Source organism: Calliphora vicina, chromosome 4 (assembly GCF_958450345.1).
Source record: "Calliphora vicina chromosome 4, idCalVici1.1, whole genome shotgun sequence".
Taxonomy (NCBI): Eukaryota; Metazoa; Arthropoda; class Insecta; order Diptera; family Calliphoridae; genus Calliphora; species Calliphora vicina.
The window spans coordinates 78,671,831-78,690,922 of NC_088783.1; the positions used below are offsets into that span (position 1 = coordinate 78,671,831).

The following is a 19,092-nucleotide window of genomic DNA, read 5'->3' on the forward strand; positions in this document are numbered from 1 at the left end:
TGGTTTTTATTATTAAAAAAATTATAGAAATTTAAACATCTGTATACCAAAATGTCCGACTGTTAATACTTTATGCAATAGCGTTTTTTATTGGAAAATATTTAGCAATGTTAATTTACAATAAAATTAACTTTAATTTTAGTTAACAACATCTCAAAAACTTGTTTTGATTTTAGATAAATAGCGACATCATAGTGTTTAAGTTAATAAAATCATATAGCATATCTTAAGGCGCTATTTACACAGAGTTGAATTTTTAGCTATTTTGAATATTTAAACTAAATTTATGACCTACATACTTATGAGTTCTTTGTTATTAGAAAAGTCTGATTTGGTAATAAAATACAAAAAAGCAAAGTCGAAGAGAATTAATTGTTGCTAAAACACAAAATTTTAATTTTACTTGTTTGTAAACTGGAGCATAATATTTAATTATACATTTTCCAACAAAAAATTTGATGGAGCAGTCTAATGTGATGTTTACATTGGCTGCGCTATTTTTATATGCTTTTTCATTCATAATTCAATCTCTAATTAAGTGTCTGACTAACACTGTCAGTTGTTGTATTTTAATAAAGAAATTTAAAGCATACTTTAGGGAGTTTCAGTCGGACTAATAAGAAATTAATAAAAGCAATGATCTTTTTATGTAAAATATACAATAATCAATATTTTGTTGATCATTACATCATCATATCCATTTTATCTAAGAAATCTAAGTGTTATTTTTACTAGCTTATAAAATGTGATTCATTACGAGTACTATTTTAAAATTAAACTGTTAATTTATTTTAAAAAAATATTTAAACATAAAACATATTTACATACATTAAAACTAAATTGATCATATAATTAAAAAATATTAAAATAAAGTTGTTAAAAACTCATTATAAATGTCCATTATTCATACATTAAAATCCTCAAAAAAGTCGGTTAAAATCGACTTTCAACTACTTTACACCATTAAATAATTTAAACACCAAATAAATCCAAGGCTTAACTTGATTTTCAATATGGTGTAGGGTACAATGCTAAGTTCCCCTACTGGCCAGATTGAATGGAAACTCATTGCTATATTAACTGACTTGTAAGGGAACAGAGCATTAACATAACATAAATAAACTATATAAAAATAAAAATATAAAAGAAAACAAATTTAAAATAATGTTAATAAATGTTAAATGTATGTATACTTTAAACTAAAACTATATAAAACAAATACAAATTATTTAAAATAAACCACCCTAATATAAAAAGTATAAAAGTTCATTTCAAATAATATGAGAAACAAATGTTAAAACCTAAAATTATTTAACCCCCGAAAAACCAACTACATACATATGTATTAATTATATTTATTATATATTCTATATATAAATTAAAGGAAATGTTTTAAAAATTAACAAAATAAATCTTACTTACTGTTGAAAATTGTTTAAACCAGAAACTGAAATCAAAACTTTATATACATATATCATTAACTAATTAATTATATGTCTGTGTTTTTTTTCACTTTTTGTTAAATTTAACAAATTTTTTTATTTCAAAATCTTACTTTATTTATGTAAAAACCCCACATAAAACTATACAATAATTGTAAAGAAAAGCAAAACAAAAAATCGACAATAAATCTGAAAAAAATGTATTTAATTTAATATTTGCAACAAATATTAAATATTCTCCAATGTGTTTAGTGTTTCATTGGGTTTTCAAATCTTATTGAGGATTTGTATCTGTAGCGGTAGGTATTTTAGATTTTTTCTTGAGACCCTCTTTGCGCTTCTTGTGCTTGTTGGATTTTAAATGCAAGTACCATTGATATTCGCCCACAAAATGGCGCTCACATATCGAGCAGAAGTTTGAAGTCTGTAATGGAGAAATATGGAATAAAAGTAATAAATTATAATTTTGTTAGAATATAGTGTACTTATAAGACTATGCAACAAATGAAGACTTTTGGAAAAACACACGATCATGACAGTATAGGTTCGATTCTACTACCAAAGAGTAGTAAAACCCAGTACTCAGTTTGTTGACCAATTTTTTTTTATGGGCCCTCAAAGATTCTGAAAATCAGTGGGCTCTCAAAAAATGAGGCCACTGATTAGCTATATTATTGCCATATAAAGTTAAGCGGTATCACGAAGTCTGAATTAGCTTTTGGCCAAAAATTGATGACACCATTTTTTGAGGGCCCACTGATTTTCAGAATCTTTGGGGGCCCATAAAAAAATTGGTCACCAAAATGGACAAACTGAGTATAGGTAGTGGTAGTAGAGTCGAACGTATATTGTCATGATCATGTGTTTTTTGCACTGTTGCACTGTGTAATAAATATTAATATATAGTAAGTGACAGTACAATGGAAACTTTTTTGAAAACTGTATTCCGTAACTTTAATTTTCTAAAACATGTTATTTTATATGTATACTTCTAAGATAAATTGAAATGTACAAGGTTTTCTATTGATTTACATATATACATAAATACTAGAGTTTTTCTTTTCCCGCACTTTTTCAATTCCCGGGAAATCGGTATTAATTTTGAAATTTCCCGGGAATTCCCGCCTAGAACAAATTATTCAATTTTCAGAATGTAGACTTCGTTAGAAAGCTAATAAATGTATTTGGTTTTAAAATGTAATTGGATACAAATAAAAAAATTCAATACAAATCTTCTTACATTTTGATGTCACCACTAATTGCGAAAACGGGTCAACCGATTTTAACCAAAATTTCAGGGTACGTTGGGGATGGTCTGTAGATGGTTTATGTGAAGTTTGCACGAAATCGGCATAGTGGTTCCGGAGATATGGCTGGACCGATTTTTATAAAATTTTCAGTGAATCTTCAGATTTTTAATTTTCGGTCTGTAGGCGGAGGGGCGTGGTAAAATCAAATTTTTACACTATACCGCTAATGAATCAAATCAAATGAAAACAAATCGATTGACACAGTAATGAACGAAGAACAAGCCTCAATTATGCTACTGAAACATTGAAGGTTGGATCACAGATAATGTTTCTCCGCAACATAAACGCGTCAAAATTATGCAACGTTCACCAAATTTAATTGAGGCAACAATCATCGGTGGCAGATTAAAATGCGAAGACGTAATGATTTCACGCATACCAAAGATTTCCAACGACAAAGCATAAGGCCAATCGTTGACTATTGCTGGCTTACATTTGGAAAATTCATGTTTTGTATGTGGTTTGCTCCCGAGTAAATAAAAAAAAAAAACGTATATCCCCTGTCCTTAAGATGAATTCATAAATATAATATCCCATTTGGCTTAAATACATCCGTTTCATTTTTTTAAGGGCATATCATGCCACTGTACTTATTAGGGTATTCAATCGATTATCCGTTAATCGGTTAACCGATTAATTTTCGTCGGTTAACTGTTCGAATAATTTGAAATTGCCGATTTTCAAATAACAAATAAACCGATTAATTTGAATCGATTGAACATCCAATAAACATGATTAGTGAGTATGTATAACAACTGACATATTTAATTTACATGTATTTAAACTCTGTTATATAGACGACACTTTTTTTTGTTGAAATTAGTCTTTTATCATAACTAAACGAAACTATTAAATTAATCATAATCTAAAACAATCCAAAAAGGAATATTCTTTATCATGCTTTAGATTTCTCCAACATATACAATCAGCGAGAGAGTTTTTTTCCAAGAAAAGTTTTTTAAATCTAAAGAAAAAATCGTTTGAATTATATTCTTTTTATAAAAGATTATTTCAGAAGATCTCATTAAACCCTAAAAAACTCACACATCGTTCATTTGCTTCTACGTCATAATTCAAAAAAAAGTCGTTTCGAGAAAAACGCCTTTGAATATTTTATGACATTTTACTATTTCTTAAATAAATTTTCAACAAATCATGCGATTTCAGAAATATAAGTAGTAGATGTTAATATCTTTCTAATCTGTATTTAACCCAAAATTTTACTTATCAAATATACGAGAAAACATGAATTTTAATTTTGATGTTTACAACAAAAAAACTGATGAAACTATATACATATGAAAGATTATAGAACAGCGCATATTTTGTATTACTCAGTTCATAAAACACGGATTTTGAGTTATGACGTTGTTGCAGCAAATAGGCGATATGTTTACAAAAATTATCTCAAATACCTTATTTGCTGTTTTTTATGTTTTTGTACACAAAATTCGTTGTTGTATTTTCAATTTAAAATGAAAATAGAAATTATTCGGATAATCGAATAATTTTAAATTAACCGATTATTAACCGAATAAATCTAAACCTCGATTAATTATTTGCTCGATTAACCGATTAAACCAGAAACCCGATTAATTGAATACCCTAGTACTTATATATATCTGCTACAACTTTGTCAAATGACCACCTCAGTCTTTCGGGTGCGATGTCAGATCGGGGGAGTCCGCGGTTTTTTTTTTGTCCGACACTGTATATTCAAATCGAGATGCAATATAAAACAGAATTATTGTAAGGGCCAGCAACGCGGACCGGGTTCAGCTAGTTTAATATAAAGAGATAAACTGACTTAATTTGGTTATATGAAAACCTGTCGTCATTTGTCATTTATATCGGAATTACCATTAGATTTTGTTCTACCTTCGTTTAACTTCAATTAATTCTGTTAATTCGCAACAAATAAATATTTTGTTTCTTTTAATTTTTAATTGTCATTATTTTGCATATTAAATTAAAAATTAAGTAAAGATGTTAATTAAAACATGAAGAATCTTTGTGAAAAAGCAAAATACTAAAATAATTCCACTTTCGATCGGAATAGAATTCTGTGACAGCCCTGAACATTTTTGAATAATGAACTTGTTATTGGTCTATTTGGGTTAAATCTTTTTTGTTGTATGAATATTCTGTATTTCTCTTGGAGCGTTAAGCATCTTTCAGAGAAAGTCAAGCTTATAAAACATCACATAAAACAAAAAAAATAATTCCAGGGAATTCTTGCACAATTTCCCGGGATTGAAAATTTATCAAAATTCCCGGGATTTCCGTCCCGTGAAAAACTCTAATAAATACTCAACATTTTGGAGAAAGACTTCGTAAAATTACTCCAAGAGAAGCTAATTTAATAGCATGAGAGTTTAAGATATTCACAAAACACACCCCGGGAAGTAATCAATGGTTACTATCGCCCCGCGAAAAACCTCTTTTTACTAAAAAACCGTACTGCTGTAAACAATTTACCAAGGAATATTTAAACTGGTAGAGAAGGTAATGGAATACAGTTCTCTTTTCGGATGAATCCAAATTCAATTCGAGAGGTAGTGATTTTATTTATTTAATTCGCCAATAAAATTTAATGAATACAATAACTATGTTAATGCAATTGGTTTAATAAATGTTGAAAACTCAATAAAATTATATAAATTGTTGACTTGAACACAAATTCTAAGCATTTGATCAAAGTTGGCATAATTTGAACGGAAATGTTGGAACTTAAGAGGAATATAGTTTCTTGTTGGACTATTTGGAACTGTGATTTCGATACATTAAATTAATCATAAATGAATGATATGTTCATATATAAGGCTATCAGTACAAAAGTGGTGTAACCTCTATTATTTAGATATATATTTAACTTACACCATTTGTGCTACATTACTTTCTGCTCTGTGCAAAAACGAGGTTTCCATATGCTTTTGAATATCAAGAGGTAGCTTAACCCACTTTGTATAGATAGTTGGCAATGTAAGGACTGTATGTAAAAAAAATTATAGGTTACACCACTTTTGCACTGATGGCCTTATATATTCTCCTAATTTTTAGAGTAGAAAGTTTAAAAAGTGCTAATCGATTTTCATATGATGATAGATCAATATTAGGATTCTATTGGAGTTTTCGGAGACAGTATCCAGTTGATACTCATTAATCGAGTATCTACAGAGTACATGACTTCGTCTGCAGAATGGTATTTGTTTACCTATTTTTAAATTCAGATCCATTAAATTAATTTTACTCCACTGTCTAAAATTATCCAGATCTGCATGAAGTAGAAAACATTGGTTGGAGTGGTTTAATATCTTTAAGTCAAAATATTAATATTTTGGAATTCTTAATGCAACTCCAGATATAACAGGAATAGTTTTCTATTAATAGTCTCCGAACAAAACACATTGATGTCTGTTTTTAAGATACGTGGAAAGCTATTTAAGAAATACAGGTGACAGTGCAAGTTTGTCTAATTTATACAGAAGAAGGTCATGATTCACCTTACAGAAATCCGTATATATAGTATCAGTTTGTAAGCCGGGAGAACATTTGTAAAAAGGTCAAAGGTAAAGAGAGTGGATACCAAGTACACAAATTACACAGCCAAGTTGGCAATATTATGGGGTTGGCTGTCTTTCAGTTAAGGTATGGATTCAATTCATACCATAAAATATACTATGACTGGAATTTTATACAGATCCAGCACTACAATTACCCCAAACATTCCTCTAGGGCATAGTTCCTCCCTAGTATTGTCCAGAATACGAAGATTTTCGTCAATTTACACTAACACAACCCGAATGTAAACAATAGAGAGTAAAAATACTAATAGAGTAAAAATACTAATAGAGTAAAAATACTAAAATATTTCAATCAGTTGCTTGATGTTGATGCGGCTATTTTATTGTTTACACATACATGCTCTAGGGTAACCGAGTGGTTACAACCCAAAATCGCCAAAGGCCTGCCAAATCTCTGTTATAAGGGAATGGCAAAATATTAACAAGAATACGATTGATTCAATGCATCATAGCCATGAATCACTAATGAGCCAAACAATTTTTGTAATAATGTACCCTAAGTTTCCATACCATTTTAATGAATTAATTATGTTACTTATTTTTTGTTAATATAAGTATAAATAAAAGTAATATTAATGAAATAATAAAGAAATATAAATTTCTTAAGATTTCATTTGGATTTTGGCCTATTTATTGAATATTTGGAAAAGTTGCAGGCCTCTTAAAAGCAAGCAAGTAGTTCAATAACGAATCTTTAAATAGAGCAGTGTCTTACACAGCTACCAGAACTCGTAACCGATCACGTGAGAGCCCTTATCAGAATCTCCGACTAATGGATGCCATATAATGGCTATGTAGGATTTTATATCGATCATGTAGACAAAGTAGACACCAGTCTGATCTGGTCTGAGTAACCCTATCTGGTCTGAGCAACCCTATAGAGTTCCCGCCCAATAGTTGATTTTCTTGCCTTTCAAGTCTGCCTATAATGTTTGGCCAGTTTTTTCACAACATTATTGCCCGGCACATCAGAATGACCCCTTATCCAGAATAACTCAAGGTAAGGAGATACCCAGTATTCATATACCAATATAGATATTATGTAGACACCAGAGAGATTCAACTGCAGATTTGGTGTGAGTAAAAATTCAGATATTCTTACAGCAAATGTACTTCCCTCATGATGGCCGATATCACAGCCTGTATAACGCTGCATTGATCCTACAGCCTGAAGGATACATGCATTTAAAAATTGCAAAAATGACAAAGCATTTAAAAATGGGAAACAGTTGTTAAAAAATTCACTATTGGGAACTTCTGAAATATTACAAAATATAAAAATTTTTGGCCTCAAAATAAATCTCACCTCCTCATTCAAACCCGCTCCCGGATGTTGTCTCTTCTGCATCGGCTCGATTTCACACACTTGTCCATTGCGGTAACAGTCAATTATGGTGGCAGCCGGGGAAGAAACCCTTTGATGCCACTGGCTAACATCACTAGTATCCAATTCATATAGATCGGGAACTTGACGATCTTTGCTGGCCAGAAAACGATTATTAATCCATTTGATTTGTTTTTTCGAATAACGGCGTGTTACTAATTTCAATTCATTTAGACAAGAGTTTAAAACATCCAACCCTGGGGGCATATGATCTTTAGTCACGTTCAAGTTTAGAGCATCGTCGTTGTCTTTAATGTTACTTGAAGTGGGATGTACTTCGTTTATTGAACCAGCATATGATTTGAATTGTTCTGGAATGGAGAGTTAGTTTTGTTAGATAATAAACGAAAATTATTTTAAAGTTTAACAAATAAAGATACAAATAATGTAAAGAACTCATACTGTGCTAAAGAAATTCAAATATGTTTGTATTTATTATGAATTGTGAATTTACAAGAACTTGGAACATTAAGTCATAACTTTTGATTTACTGTGGGAGATTTATTTTGTTGTAGTGAAAAAGAGATGGCTGGGAATTTATTAGATTTATTAGTGTCAATAGAAATGTTTAAATTGAATGTGCTGAAAATAAGTAATCGTTCGCAGCAGTCAATGAATAATTTCACAAAAATTTCCTACATGAGTGAATTAAATTGTGGAGATTTTTTCTTACATGTTTGCCACAAAGCTAAAGCTTAATAATAATGGATACATAGTTGGCAAAGGTACAGTTCTGGATTGTATTTATATACATTAGGGAGGCCCTGGATGTTCGAAATTCCCAAGATCCAAAATTGTTTTCTAAAAACCTACAGGACACTCTACTATACGTATATATTTGAAATATCTATAAAATTATTGTTTCTGAATAAAAATGGATAATTTCAAAGCAAAAGTTTTATAAAATGGGGGGAATGTTACCGATATAGGTTAGGCTATAAAGGCAGCCAGTATTGGGTCCATGAATTAGTTCCTTTGTGATACCCTAAGGATCAAGAGATCCTTTACATGTCAGAAATGGGTTCAGTGCCGAAACAACCTGAAGCACGAACGAACGAATCCATCTTCCTGTCATCCAGTGTAGATAGATCCGCTAGACCGTGCAAAACGTACTACCTTTTGTCGCAGTCTGAGCCCCCGATAGAACTGGACAAAGACAGAGGAGATTTTCAACTGTTTCGTCCTCGTCTTCATCATGGCAACTTCTACAGAAGTCTCCTAACATGCGCACCAATCAAGCAGTGCCCAGTAAGCACTGATATCAGAGCTCGCAGCCTAGTCGGTGATAGCCCCGTGAGGAAAATTGACCTATGATGGTCCAAAACGCCATGTGAGCCTCGATATCGAACAATTTGTCAGATTAGACCATCTGAATAATTTACGCTGTATGAACGATTTTCAGTATGATAGCGGTAAACCGACCAGAAGATCGATTTCATCAACTTATTAGATTAGATTAGTATTTGATAGCAGGCTTCAGTACAGATTATACAGTGTATCGCCCTTTTGATCGCTGACATCTCAGCTTGAATTACACTACATTGTCCAGTAGCCCCCTTCTGAAAATGGGGAATATAGAAGACACCACCCAACCGCAGACTTAGAGCCATCTGTATAAATGACAAAAGTGTCCCTAGACGAAGGAGATTCGCCCACCAACGATACAGAGAAGCGTCTGTCAACGTTGCGCACCCGTAATCTTTAGTGCAGAGACCAGCATTATTCTCTCAATCATCCCGCAGTAGGTGGATTTACTTAGATGTTACCGATATACCAGAAGTCAAATCTATAAATTGATGCCGAATTCCAAAAAACTAAAGGGCGAAATGTAGTTCTTGTTAAGCCATTCACAGTGATATGCGATATATTTTGATCAGGCGACACAACATACAAAAAACAAAAGGGGCGTGGCATATAAGCAATTTTTATATTTCTGAAATCGTCTTTAACTAATCTTTAATCGTATGGGCATCGAAAAACCAAAAACTGCAAAATAATGATCAACCTAATATAATTATTTAGTTACATACATTGTTATCCAAAAAAAAAAGGAAATTCATAACAATAGATACGAAACTTACCTTCTGTTGGCATTTTATACGCATTCGCCTGTAAGTACGTTTCAATTTTTTGATCATTTGCCGCATTAAATTGCTCTAAATAAGGTATAAATTCTTTGAATCCAATCGTTTGTAATACGCCCTTAGTATAAGTTGACGACGATGATGATGTTGATGCGGCTGCTGATGATGATGATGTGGTGGTTGTGCCACTAGTATTCCCCGAAATACTAAAATAATAATTCAGAAAAACATTAAAAGATGTCGTGGTCGTGGTGGCAGCATGATATGTAATAAGTTAGTTTGGGGAGCATTAGCACAACAACATTGATCCAGTAGAATATAAATTTGGGTATCATTCAGTTTTATTGTACGAAATAGACAATAAATGATTTATAGAAAATGATTAGCCCACAATAAAAGAAAAGAAAATAAAAGTAATGCAAAGAATATGAGTTTTATTATAACGTTTAGATACTCTTAACGAATACATACATATATGTTTAGTATGTATCGTATGGATACATGAGTAGAAAACCAATATGATTAATGGCTATTTGTTTCCCAAACATTCATTCAATACAAATACTGTTGTATATGAAATTCATACAGTAGATATTCCACAAATTATTGAAAGAATGAATGAATGGATGGATGGGTAGAAAGATAGATAGAGATGGATGGAGGAAATAATGAAAGTATTTGTTTACATATTGTACCTTTTGTTCACATTATGTTCATTGTGAAATGCTCGTATTTCACGTAGTAGACCCTGTTCCAGCATGGCATCAACACGTTTGTCTAAGCGTTGGTTCAATACATCCTGAAATAGCAAAAAAATAACAAAAAATATGCAAAAAGGTAATCATAAATTAAGCTAATCATTGGTTTTGTTGTTCTTTTTATATAAAATCAGTTTGAAAAATAAGATAAGAAACTTGATTTCGGTCATAGTATTCATTTCTAATTCAATGTTACATATTAAAAATATTCATCAGATCATAGACTTTTTGACTGGTTAAACTTTCAGGTCAGGCAAGTTTGGAGTAGACTTTATATTTATGTATTTGATCAAAAGTATCGAAAATATATTTAGCTTAGTGCTCAAACGTGATATGTAATTTTCATAAATATTACAGAATACACAAAAAAATGTTCTAAAATCCTTTGTTTTAAATATTTTTGAAATCTGTTAAAAATGATATTATATGCAAAACAAAATTAAAAATAATAAAAGTTAATAAAAAACTGGGAAATATGTACAAAAAGCATGGATATGTATAGGAAAAATCCGAATTAAAGTTTTAAATTTTGATGGTTGGTATAAAAATCAGAAAATGTCTATATATTTAGGCATATAGATGTCAAAACTTAATTTTGCGACTTTTGATAGCGAAAATTCGAACAAATTAAAAATTGGCGACTGTTGACAATTTCGGATATATAATTTGGCGTTGAAGGTGGTCAAAAATATGACAACCCAGTTATGGGGTCTGCAACCAATATTTGATGTTTCGGGTGGATATAAAACTCAAAAGAAAGTGTGGTGGAAGCGCATAATATGCATATTAATTCAACAAGTATGGGAGCTATATTCGGCTGTGCCGAATCTTATATACCTTTCACTAAATTATACTTCAAAATAAAAATTTTAAATATTTTTAGGTAAACAAAATTTATTTGTTTTTCCAAAGTGTTTTTTTTCATTTTTTGTAAAAAAAAATTTTTCGAATTGTTTTTTTTAAATTTTTAAATTTTAATTTTTTCTTTGAAATTTTAAATTTTTTGGTATTTTTTAATGTTTTCAGCCAAAAAATCTTTTGGTTAAAAAATATTTTTTCCGATTTTGACCCATTGTAGGTCCAACTATGGTCTTATATACGTCGTTGCAAAGGTCTTTGAAATATCTATATCTAATGATCCATATTATATATATTAATGACTTTGTAATACAGATATAGGTAAAAAATAAGGACCGATTTTCTATAGAAACCGAGCCGGAAGAATTCCGGAGATATTGATGTATGAATCGTGTATGTAAGTTATTTGGGGGCTTCGGAAAGTTGATTTCAACAGACAGACAGACGGACATGGCTTAATCGATTCCGCTATCTATAAGAATCCAGAATATATATACTTTATAGGGTCGAAAAATTATATTGTGGAAATTACAAACGGAATGACAAACTTATATATAGTATTATATACATAGGTGAAGGGTATAAAAACACATTTTTTCTAAAAACGTCTGAAATATGCAAAAACTTACTTTTCAATCAAACAGCTTGAAAAACTTGACCTACTTATTTGGTATGATTTATAATGATACATAATGATACATAATAATACATATCTGTCATTTATTCTCACTTAGCTATTGAATTGAACAACAAAGTTTTTTTTTGTCATATGCGGGAAGTTTTGCTTTAATTCTTTAATTTGAAAAAAAGTGCAGCTGAAGCACACCGTTTGCTCACCGAAGGTTCTGGTGAATGTGTCGGTTTCAACATGCGAGAGTTGGTTTGTTCTGTTCAGAAGTGGTGATTTTGACACGGAAGACAAATATCACCCAGACCAGCCAAAAAAAGTTTGAAGACCAAGAATTGGAGGTATTACACCATGAAGATTGTTGTAAAACTCAACAAAAGCTTTCAAAATCATTAGGAGCTACTCAAGCAGCAATTTAAAAACGTTTGCGTGAAACAGGATTCATCCAAAAACAGGGAAATTTTGTACCATACGAATTGAAGCCGAGAGACCTTGAAAGATTTTGCATGTCCAAAATTTTGCTTGTACGCTATAAAAGAAAATCATTTTTGCACCGAATCATTACTTGCGATGAAAAATGAATTCATTACGATAACCCGAAGTGTAAGAGATCGTATGTGAAGCCCGGACAACCAGTCGAATCGATACCAAAGACAAATATCCATGACGTTGAGGAAATTCTCTGTATTTAGTGGGAGAAAAAGGATGCTATCTTATATGAACTGTTGAAATCTGATTGGACCATTACAGTGAACCTGTACCGAATGCAACTGATTCGTTTGAAACACCTAGACTATGCCGTAATATTCCATCATGACAATACTCGGCCACATGTTGCAATACCTCTTAAAAACTATTTAGAATAAAGTGGTTGGAAAGTTTAGCTTCACCTGCTTTATAGTACAGACCGTGCACCGTCCGACTTCTATTTGTTTCGATCGATGCAGAATGCTCTGGGATACGCTTCACTTTGGAACAGAGTATCCGATATTGGCTTGATACGTTCTTGGCCTTAAAAGATCAGCAGTTCTTTCGGCTCGGAATCCATATGGAAAAGGGTCATAGCTAACAATGGCCAATACTTTGAATAAATTTATATTGTACAAATGCTTCAAAATAAAAGTTAAAAGTTTAAAAAAAACGATTTTTGTGCTACTGTAAAATTTGTGAAAACGGACTAAGAATATTTGAAATATTTTTTTAAATTAAATCACGAATTTTAACTGAATTATGCTGAATTCTTGTAGGCAGATATTAGGTCCTAAATCGGGATAAAAGTATATTACAATACCTGTTAACAAGTATTTAGATTGCAGTGATTGGGACGTTTTTCCTCACCCGCCTTATAGTACAGACGTTGTCCCTCTCTCTCTGGGATACGCTTCACTTCAGAACGGAGTATGCAAAATTGGCTTGATTCATTATTGGCCTCAAAAGATGAGCAGTTCATTTGGCGGGGAATCCATATGTTGCCAGAAAGATGGGAAAAGCTCATACCTAACAATGGCCAATTGTACAAATATTTCGAAATTAAAGTTAAAAATATTAAAAAAATCCTGCACATCCACCCAATATTTATTTGTATTTTTTAGTGGACTTAACACATTTGCTTACAACATATTTGGGGCATTCAAACGATCTGCTAATAAGTCATAATGTCCAATTGTATTTTCTTTGACTTTATCGTATTGAATTTGGTCTTTGATTTAAAGACAAACATCGGCACAAATTCATAATATCCTTCCCACTATGGAGGTATAGGGTATAAAAATGTGGATAAATTAGATTAAAATATAACTAGTTCCGTATACCTGATGATTTTTATATAATATCCTCTTTAATTTTTGGTCGCAGTAGAATCGAAAAAAAACTTATTTCAGTAGCCTTTCTTGACACTTTCCATATAGAAAAGTCCAAATCAAATGTTCACAAAAAAACTACCCTTTTCAATCCTATAACCTATTTTTCCACATCAAGTAGTACTTGCCACAGAAAAAAATGTTCAAGTTGAGTCGCCTACTTCTACGCCCAATTTCAGAGAATAAATAATAGTGATTCAGAACAAATATATTACAAGTTGCAGTTAGAGCTTTGAAATTTTGGACAAAAATATAATAAAATGATCAAATTCATATTTAAAGTTCAAAATCCTTTGCATTCGAATTTGACCATTTTAGTTAGGTATTTTAGGTTAAAGTTAGAATTCTAAAATTCGATGACAAAAAGTACTTGTTGAATTGAAATATATTTATTCAAGGCAAACATTTTATTTACATTAAAGAGAACAAAAATAAATATACTTCCTACCATTATAAATATATAAGTATTATTTTATATTCAATATTTAAACGCCCAAATAGAACAAAAGAAAGTACAATTAATGAAACAAAATTGGAACGCCTGTTTAAATTTATTTATAAAACAAGTGACGGCTAAACAGCCATTAAACAATCACAAAAAAAACTTTTAATCTGCTCAAACAAAAAGTTAGTAAAGAAATAGAAACTATTAAATACATAGTAACAAAACTATATATTTTCGAAACTTATTTGGCAATTCCTTAAATTTAGTGTAGTTATGCATATCTGATGGATCAATGTTCAATGTTCTGTACTAAGTATTATTAATAACATATAGTTTGTATTTATAGAACAAATATTTAATAGTTTATTGTGCCTTAAATCAAATGTTTAAACAATTTGGTTTTTGGCTTATCAAATACTACTGCTACATATTATTATCATTATCATGCATGTTCCAAGTGCCATATTTACTTTAGTTGAAAACTAAAAACAATAACCACAATTTGTTTAATTAGGTAGTTAAAGATATTTATTTCGAATACAAAATTATAATGTTAACTACCATTTCATGTCTTATGGGTGATTGGTTTATTGCTGGGCAAAATTGTTTAATTTAAACGTGTTTGCTGGAAATTTATTTTATTGTTATCATTAATTTGTTTGATCATAATCTGGTCAAAAACCTACATTTTTATTATCACTTCAAAAACTATAAAAACAAATTAACAAAGTGGAGAAAGGTCTCCCAATTAATGAACAATTTTATGACAACATTTGTATTCATTTGGAGTAAACGTGCACAAATTTATGCTGGAATCAGCAGTTAAAAGATTTTTGACAATAATAAATAAGATGTTTAGTCAGTGTTAGATAAGTGGCCTTGGAATTATGTGTCACAAATTGTGTTTGAAGGGGAGAAATATTAAAATCACAAGAAGATTTTGTCAATAGCCAATGAATGAACTTCATTATTCTCTACATATTTTTCCTTTTCTAAAAAATGGTACTTAATCCAAAAATTATTTGTTTCAAAGGAACTGAAATATATTTCTATATAAGGATTTTTCTTACTTGAGAAACATTTCTATTACAGTTTTTTAAACATCTTATGCTTCCGTTCAACAGTTAAGTATATTCTATTTGCAACAATATAAAGTGCGCAAATGTTCTACTTAAGTGTATGACTTAAAAATGAGGTATTTAAAATAGATGAAGTATCTTTTGAACGCAGTTATTGTTTTGAAGGATTCTTATTTAGTTATTGCCTCAAAAATTCAAGCACTTGAACATTTTGTTGGAATTTGACTAGAATGTAAATGTAATTGTGTTTTAAACTTGAAAAATATTTGAAAAAAATAAATATTTTTTTAAACAAAAAACGTATGGCTTGAATTTGTATTTCCTTTTTACTGGAGAATGCTATTGGCATAGAATAAACATATAGAACGGAAGGAGAGAGTAATATATATTGAAAAATTACTATCTTTTCACACATACGGGTGATCCAACAACAAAATACATGCAATACATTCTCATGCATTAGGTTTTTGATAAAAGACTTAGGTTTTTGGCTCTCAGTTACCTATCTAGTTATTGTCTATGGCTATTGGATTAAAGTGTAATATAATTACAATTCAATTGCTTGACTATAATTCAATGCTTTAATTACACTTGCTTTTAACTTGAATTATAGTCAAGCAATTTAATTACAGTTGTATTACAATTTAATCCAATAGCATTCTCCAGTAAAAAGGAAACATAATTTCAAGCCATATGTTTTTTGTTTGAAAAATATTTAATGTTTTCAAGTATAAAACATATTTGCATTCAAGTTAAATTCCAACAAAATGTTCAAGTGCTTGAATTTTTGGGGCTGTGGTGCTTATTAGGTTAAGCTTAGTACTCTGTTCATATTTGCGAAAAATTATGGTTTTTTCGTGCGAAAAATTTTATATGATCAGCTGTTGGTTTCAATTTCGTGCGAAAGAAGTGATGCTTATGTTATTTCGTATGGACAAATAAAGTTGCCAGATGTATTTCACATGTTTTCCACAATAAGAACAGAGTACTGCTTTTGCGAAATTATTTCGCATATATTTCATTCCAAATATTTTATATGTAGTGTGACAGCATTTCACACAAAATTTTGAAAAGAGTTCCTAGCTTTATAGTGTAAACAAAAAAGTTTTTTTTGTACCAATAAAGCGTCATATGCGTGAAGTTTCTATTACTTCTTTAATTTGAAAAAAGTGCCGCTAAAGCACACCGAATGCTCTCCAAAGCAAATGGTGAATGAAGTGGTGATTTTGATACGGAAGACAAAGATCGCCCAGGCCAGTCAAAAATTTTTGAAAACCAAGAATTGTAGGCACTACTGCATGAAGATTGTTGTAAAACTCAACAAGAGCTTTGAAAATCATAAGGAGCTACTCAAGCAGCAATTTCAAAACGTTTGCGAGCAACAGAATTTATTCAAAAGCAGGGACATTGGGAACCATATGAATTGAAGATTTTGCTTGTCAAAATGTTTGCGAGTAGCTGGATTCATCCAAGAGCTGGGAAATTGGGTACCATACGAATTGAAGCCAAGAGACCTTTAAACTCAATTTTGCATGTCCGAAATGATGTGTGAACGCTATAAAAGAAAATCATTTTTGCACCGAATCATTACTTGTGATTAAAACTGGATCCATTACGATGACCCGAAACGTAAGAGATTATAAGTGAAGCCCGGCCCATTAGCCAAATTATGAACTGCTGAAATCTGGCCAGACTATCACAGAAAACCTGTACCACACAACTAATTCGTTTGAAGATAGCATTGGCCGAAAAACGCCCAGACATGAAACCGTAATATTCCATGATGACAACGCTCGGCCACATGTTGCAATACCTGTTAAAATGTATTTAGAATGAAGTGGTTGGGAAGTTTTGCCTCAATCGCTTTATAGTCCAGACCGTGCCCCGTCCGACTACTATTTGTTTCGATCGAAGCAGAATGCTATCTCTGCGATATGCTTCACTTTGGAACAGAGTATCCGATATTGGCTTGATTCGTTCTTGGCATTAAAATATGAGCAGTTATTTTGGCTCGGAATAAATATGTTATCAGAAAGATAAAAAGTTCATAGCTAACAATGGCCAATACTTTGTATAAATTTAAATTGTACAAATGTTTCAAAATAAAAGAAAAAAATCCCGCATTTTTAAGTCATACATCCAATACAATAAACCAAAATTTCAACGTAAATTAGGAATTTCAACCAGATGTGAAACATGGGATTCTCGTGGAAATCATCTAGAACTCCTGACATATTTGATCAGATCTGAAAGTGACACATCACTGAGACAATGCAGATAATAAATAGCGGGACTGTCGCATAGAAGCGGGACTGTCGCATAGAAGCGGGACTGTCGCATAGAAGGCCTATCCATTTTTCTTCCAAACTACTTCTACAGTACAATACAATCACACATTTTCATAACAAAAGGAACGTTCTAGTAAATAATACAGTACCGAGGATAAAAAACACAACGCACAGTGATATAGAAAAATAAGGGGAATAAATATGTAACTTCTAAACGGTTAGTCCGATTTGAATTAAATTTGACATGCCCAAAGATAATGTGTTGTCGATTTCAAGTATTGCATTTGGACGGCCAGGGGTCCCCTAAGTAGGACACCTCGAGTATGTTAAATTTTAAAAACAATTTTATTTCTTCGTTTGTGTTTCGATTTCAAAAATATAACATATGTATACATAGAATCTCCTTGGCATGTTTAATAATTATTTTTTAATAAATTTACAAATCTAGTCAATTTTCTTGGAGTTAAATTTTTTTTGCTCACAAAAATTTACCACTGATTTTACTAAAAAATTTATAATTATCCTTACGTACAAAAATATGGGACATTGGATTCCGTTATAAGAAAAATCATACCAGTTGAAGATCACATAAATAGCGTTGCATTTTTTTCGTAGGTTTTGATATATGTCCAATCATACAGTGCCCTGTAAGTATACCTATAAAAAGTCTGATTAAATTTCTGAGTTTCATGTCTTTAAGCGACAATTCGTCGCTTGCGTTTGTCGCGCATTCGTCAACAATTTCATTACCCTCGCCCTCATCTCCCGGAATTATTATTTAATCGACATGGTCTAAGCTAGGAAAAATAATGAATGCAATCGATAATATATATCGACCATATTACATTGAAATTTAGGACTTTGCCTGATTAAATACTGTCCACGAAGATGTAAACGGTCAATACCTCGATATTAAACTCCTGAATACTTCTCGGAGCAGTATCGACAGCCTGGTAGGAAGCCTACGAAAAAGTTCATCAGAGAAATCTAGCCTATCCTATCTAACCTTTGAGTCGTCAGTGAAGACTGAGATCGCATTAGCTGGCAATTGTTTAAAACGCACTATTCTCGTGACTTGTGCATAGAAGACATATCACTTTACTTGTCCAATTGTTTCAAAAAGTTGACAATTTACTTAGGAATTTTAAACAAATTTCGGAATTTGTGATCAGTTTATTTTACTATACACATGGAAAAGTCGTATTAAGTTTTTCGTGATCGGGTACGATTTCCTTTTAAATGAACTTACAATCACATTTGTTTAGAGTTTACACTTTCCCAATGTGCTCTTTCTAAATATTCACAGTTTATAACAAGGTTAGCAGGTTTTCAAGGAAATACAGTCAGTCAGACTTACGGATGTCGTTTAATGG

General features: G+C 31.2%; 1 protein-coding gene across 1 annotated transcript in view; it reads right to left on the reverse strand.

The window, feature by feature from the left end:
* Window positions 1–1,577: 1,577 nt before the first annotated feature.
* The window catches only part of LOC135957372 (tRNA dimethylallyltransferase), a 274,347-nt gene continuing 256,832 nt past the window's right edge, over window positions 1,578–19,092 (reverse strand). Inside the window, exons 6-9 of the mRNA XM_065508107.1 lie at window positions 10,500–10,603; window positions 9,802–10,010; window positions 7,643–8,031; window positions 1,578–1,866 (exon numbers count right to left, since the gene is read on the reverse strand). Coding sequence (XP_065364179.1) covers window positions 1,717–1,866; window positions 7,643–8,031; window positions 9,802–10,010; window positions 10,500–10,603 — 852 coding nt within the window. The 3' untranslated portion in view covers window positions 1,578–1,716. The remainder of the gene's footprint in view (window positions 1,867–7,642; window positions 8,032–9,801; window positions 10,011–10,499; window positions 10,604–19,092) is intronic.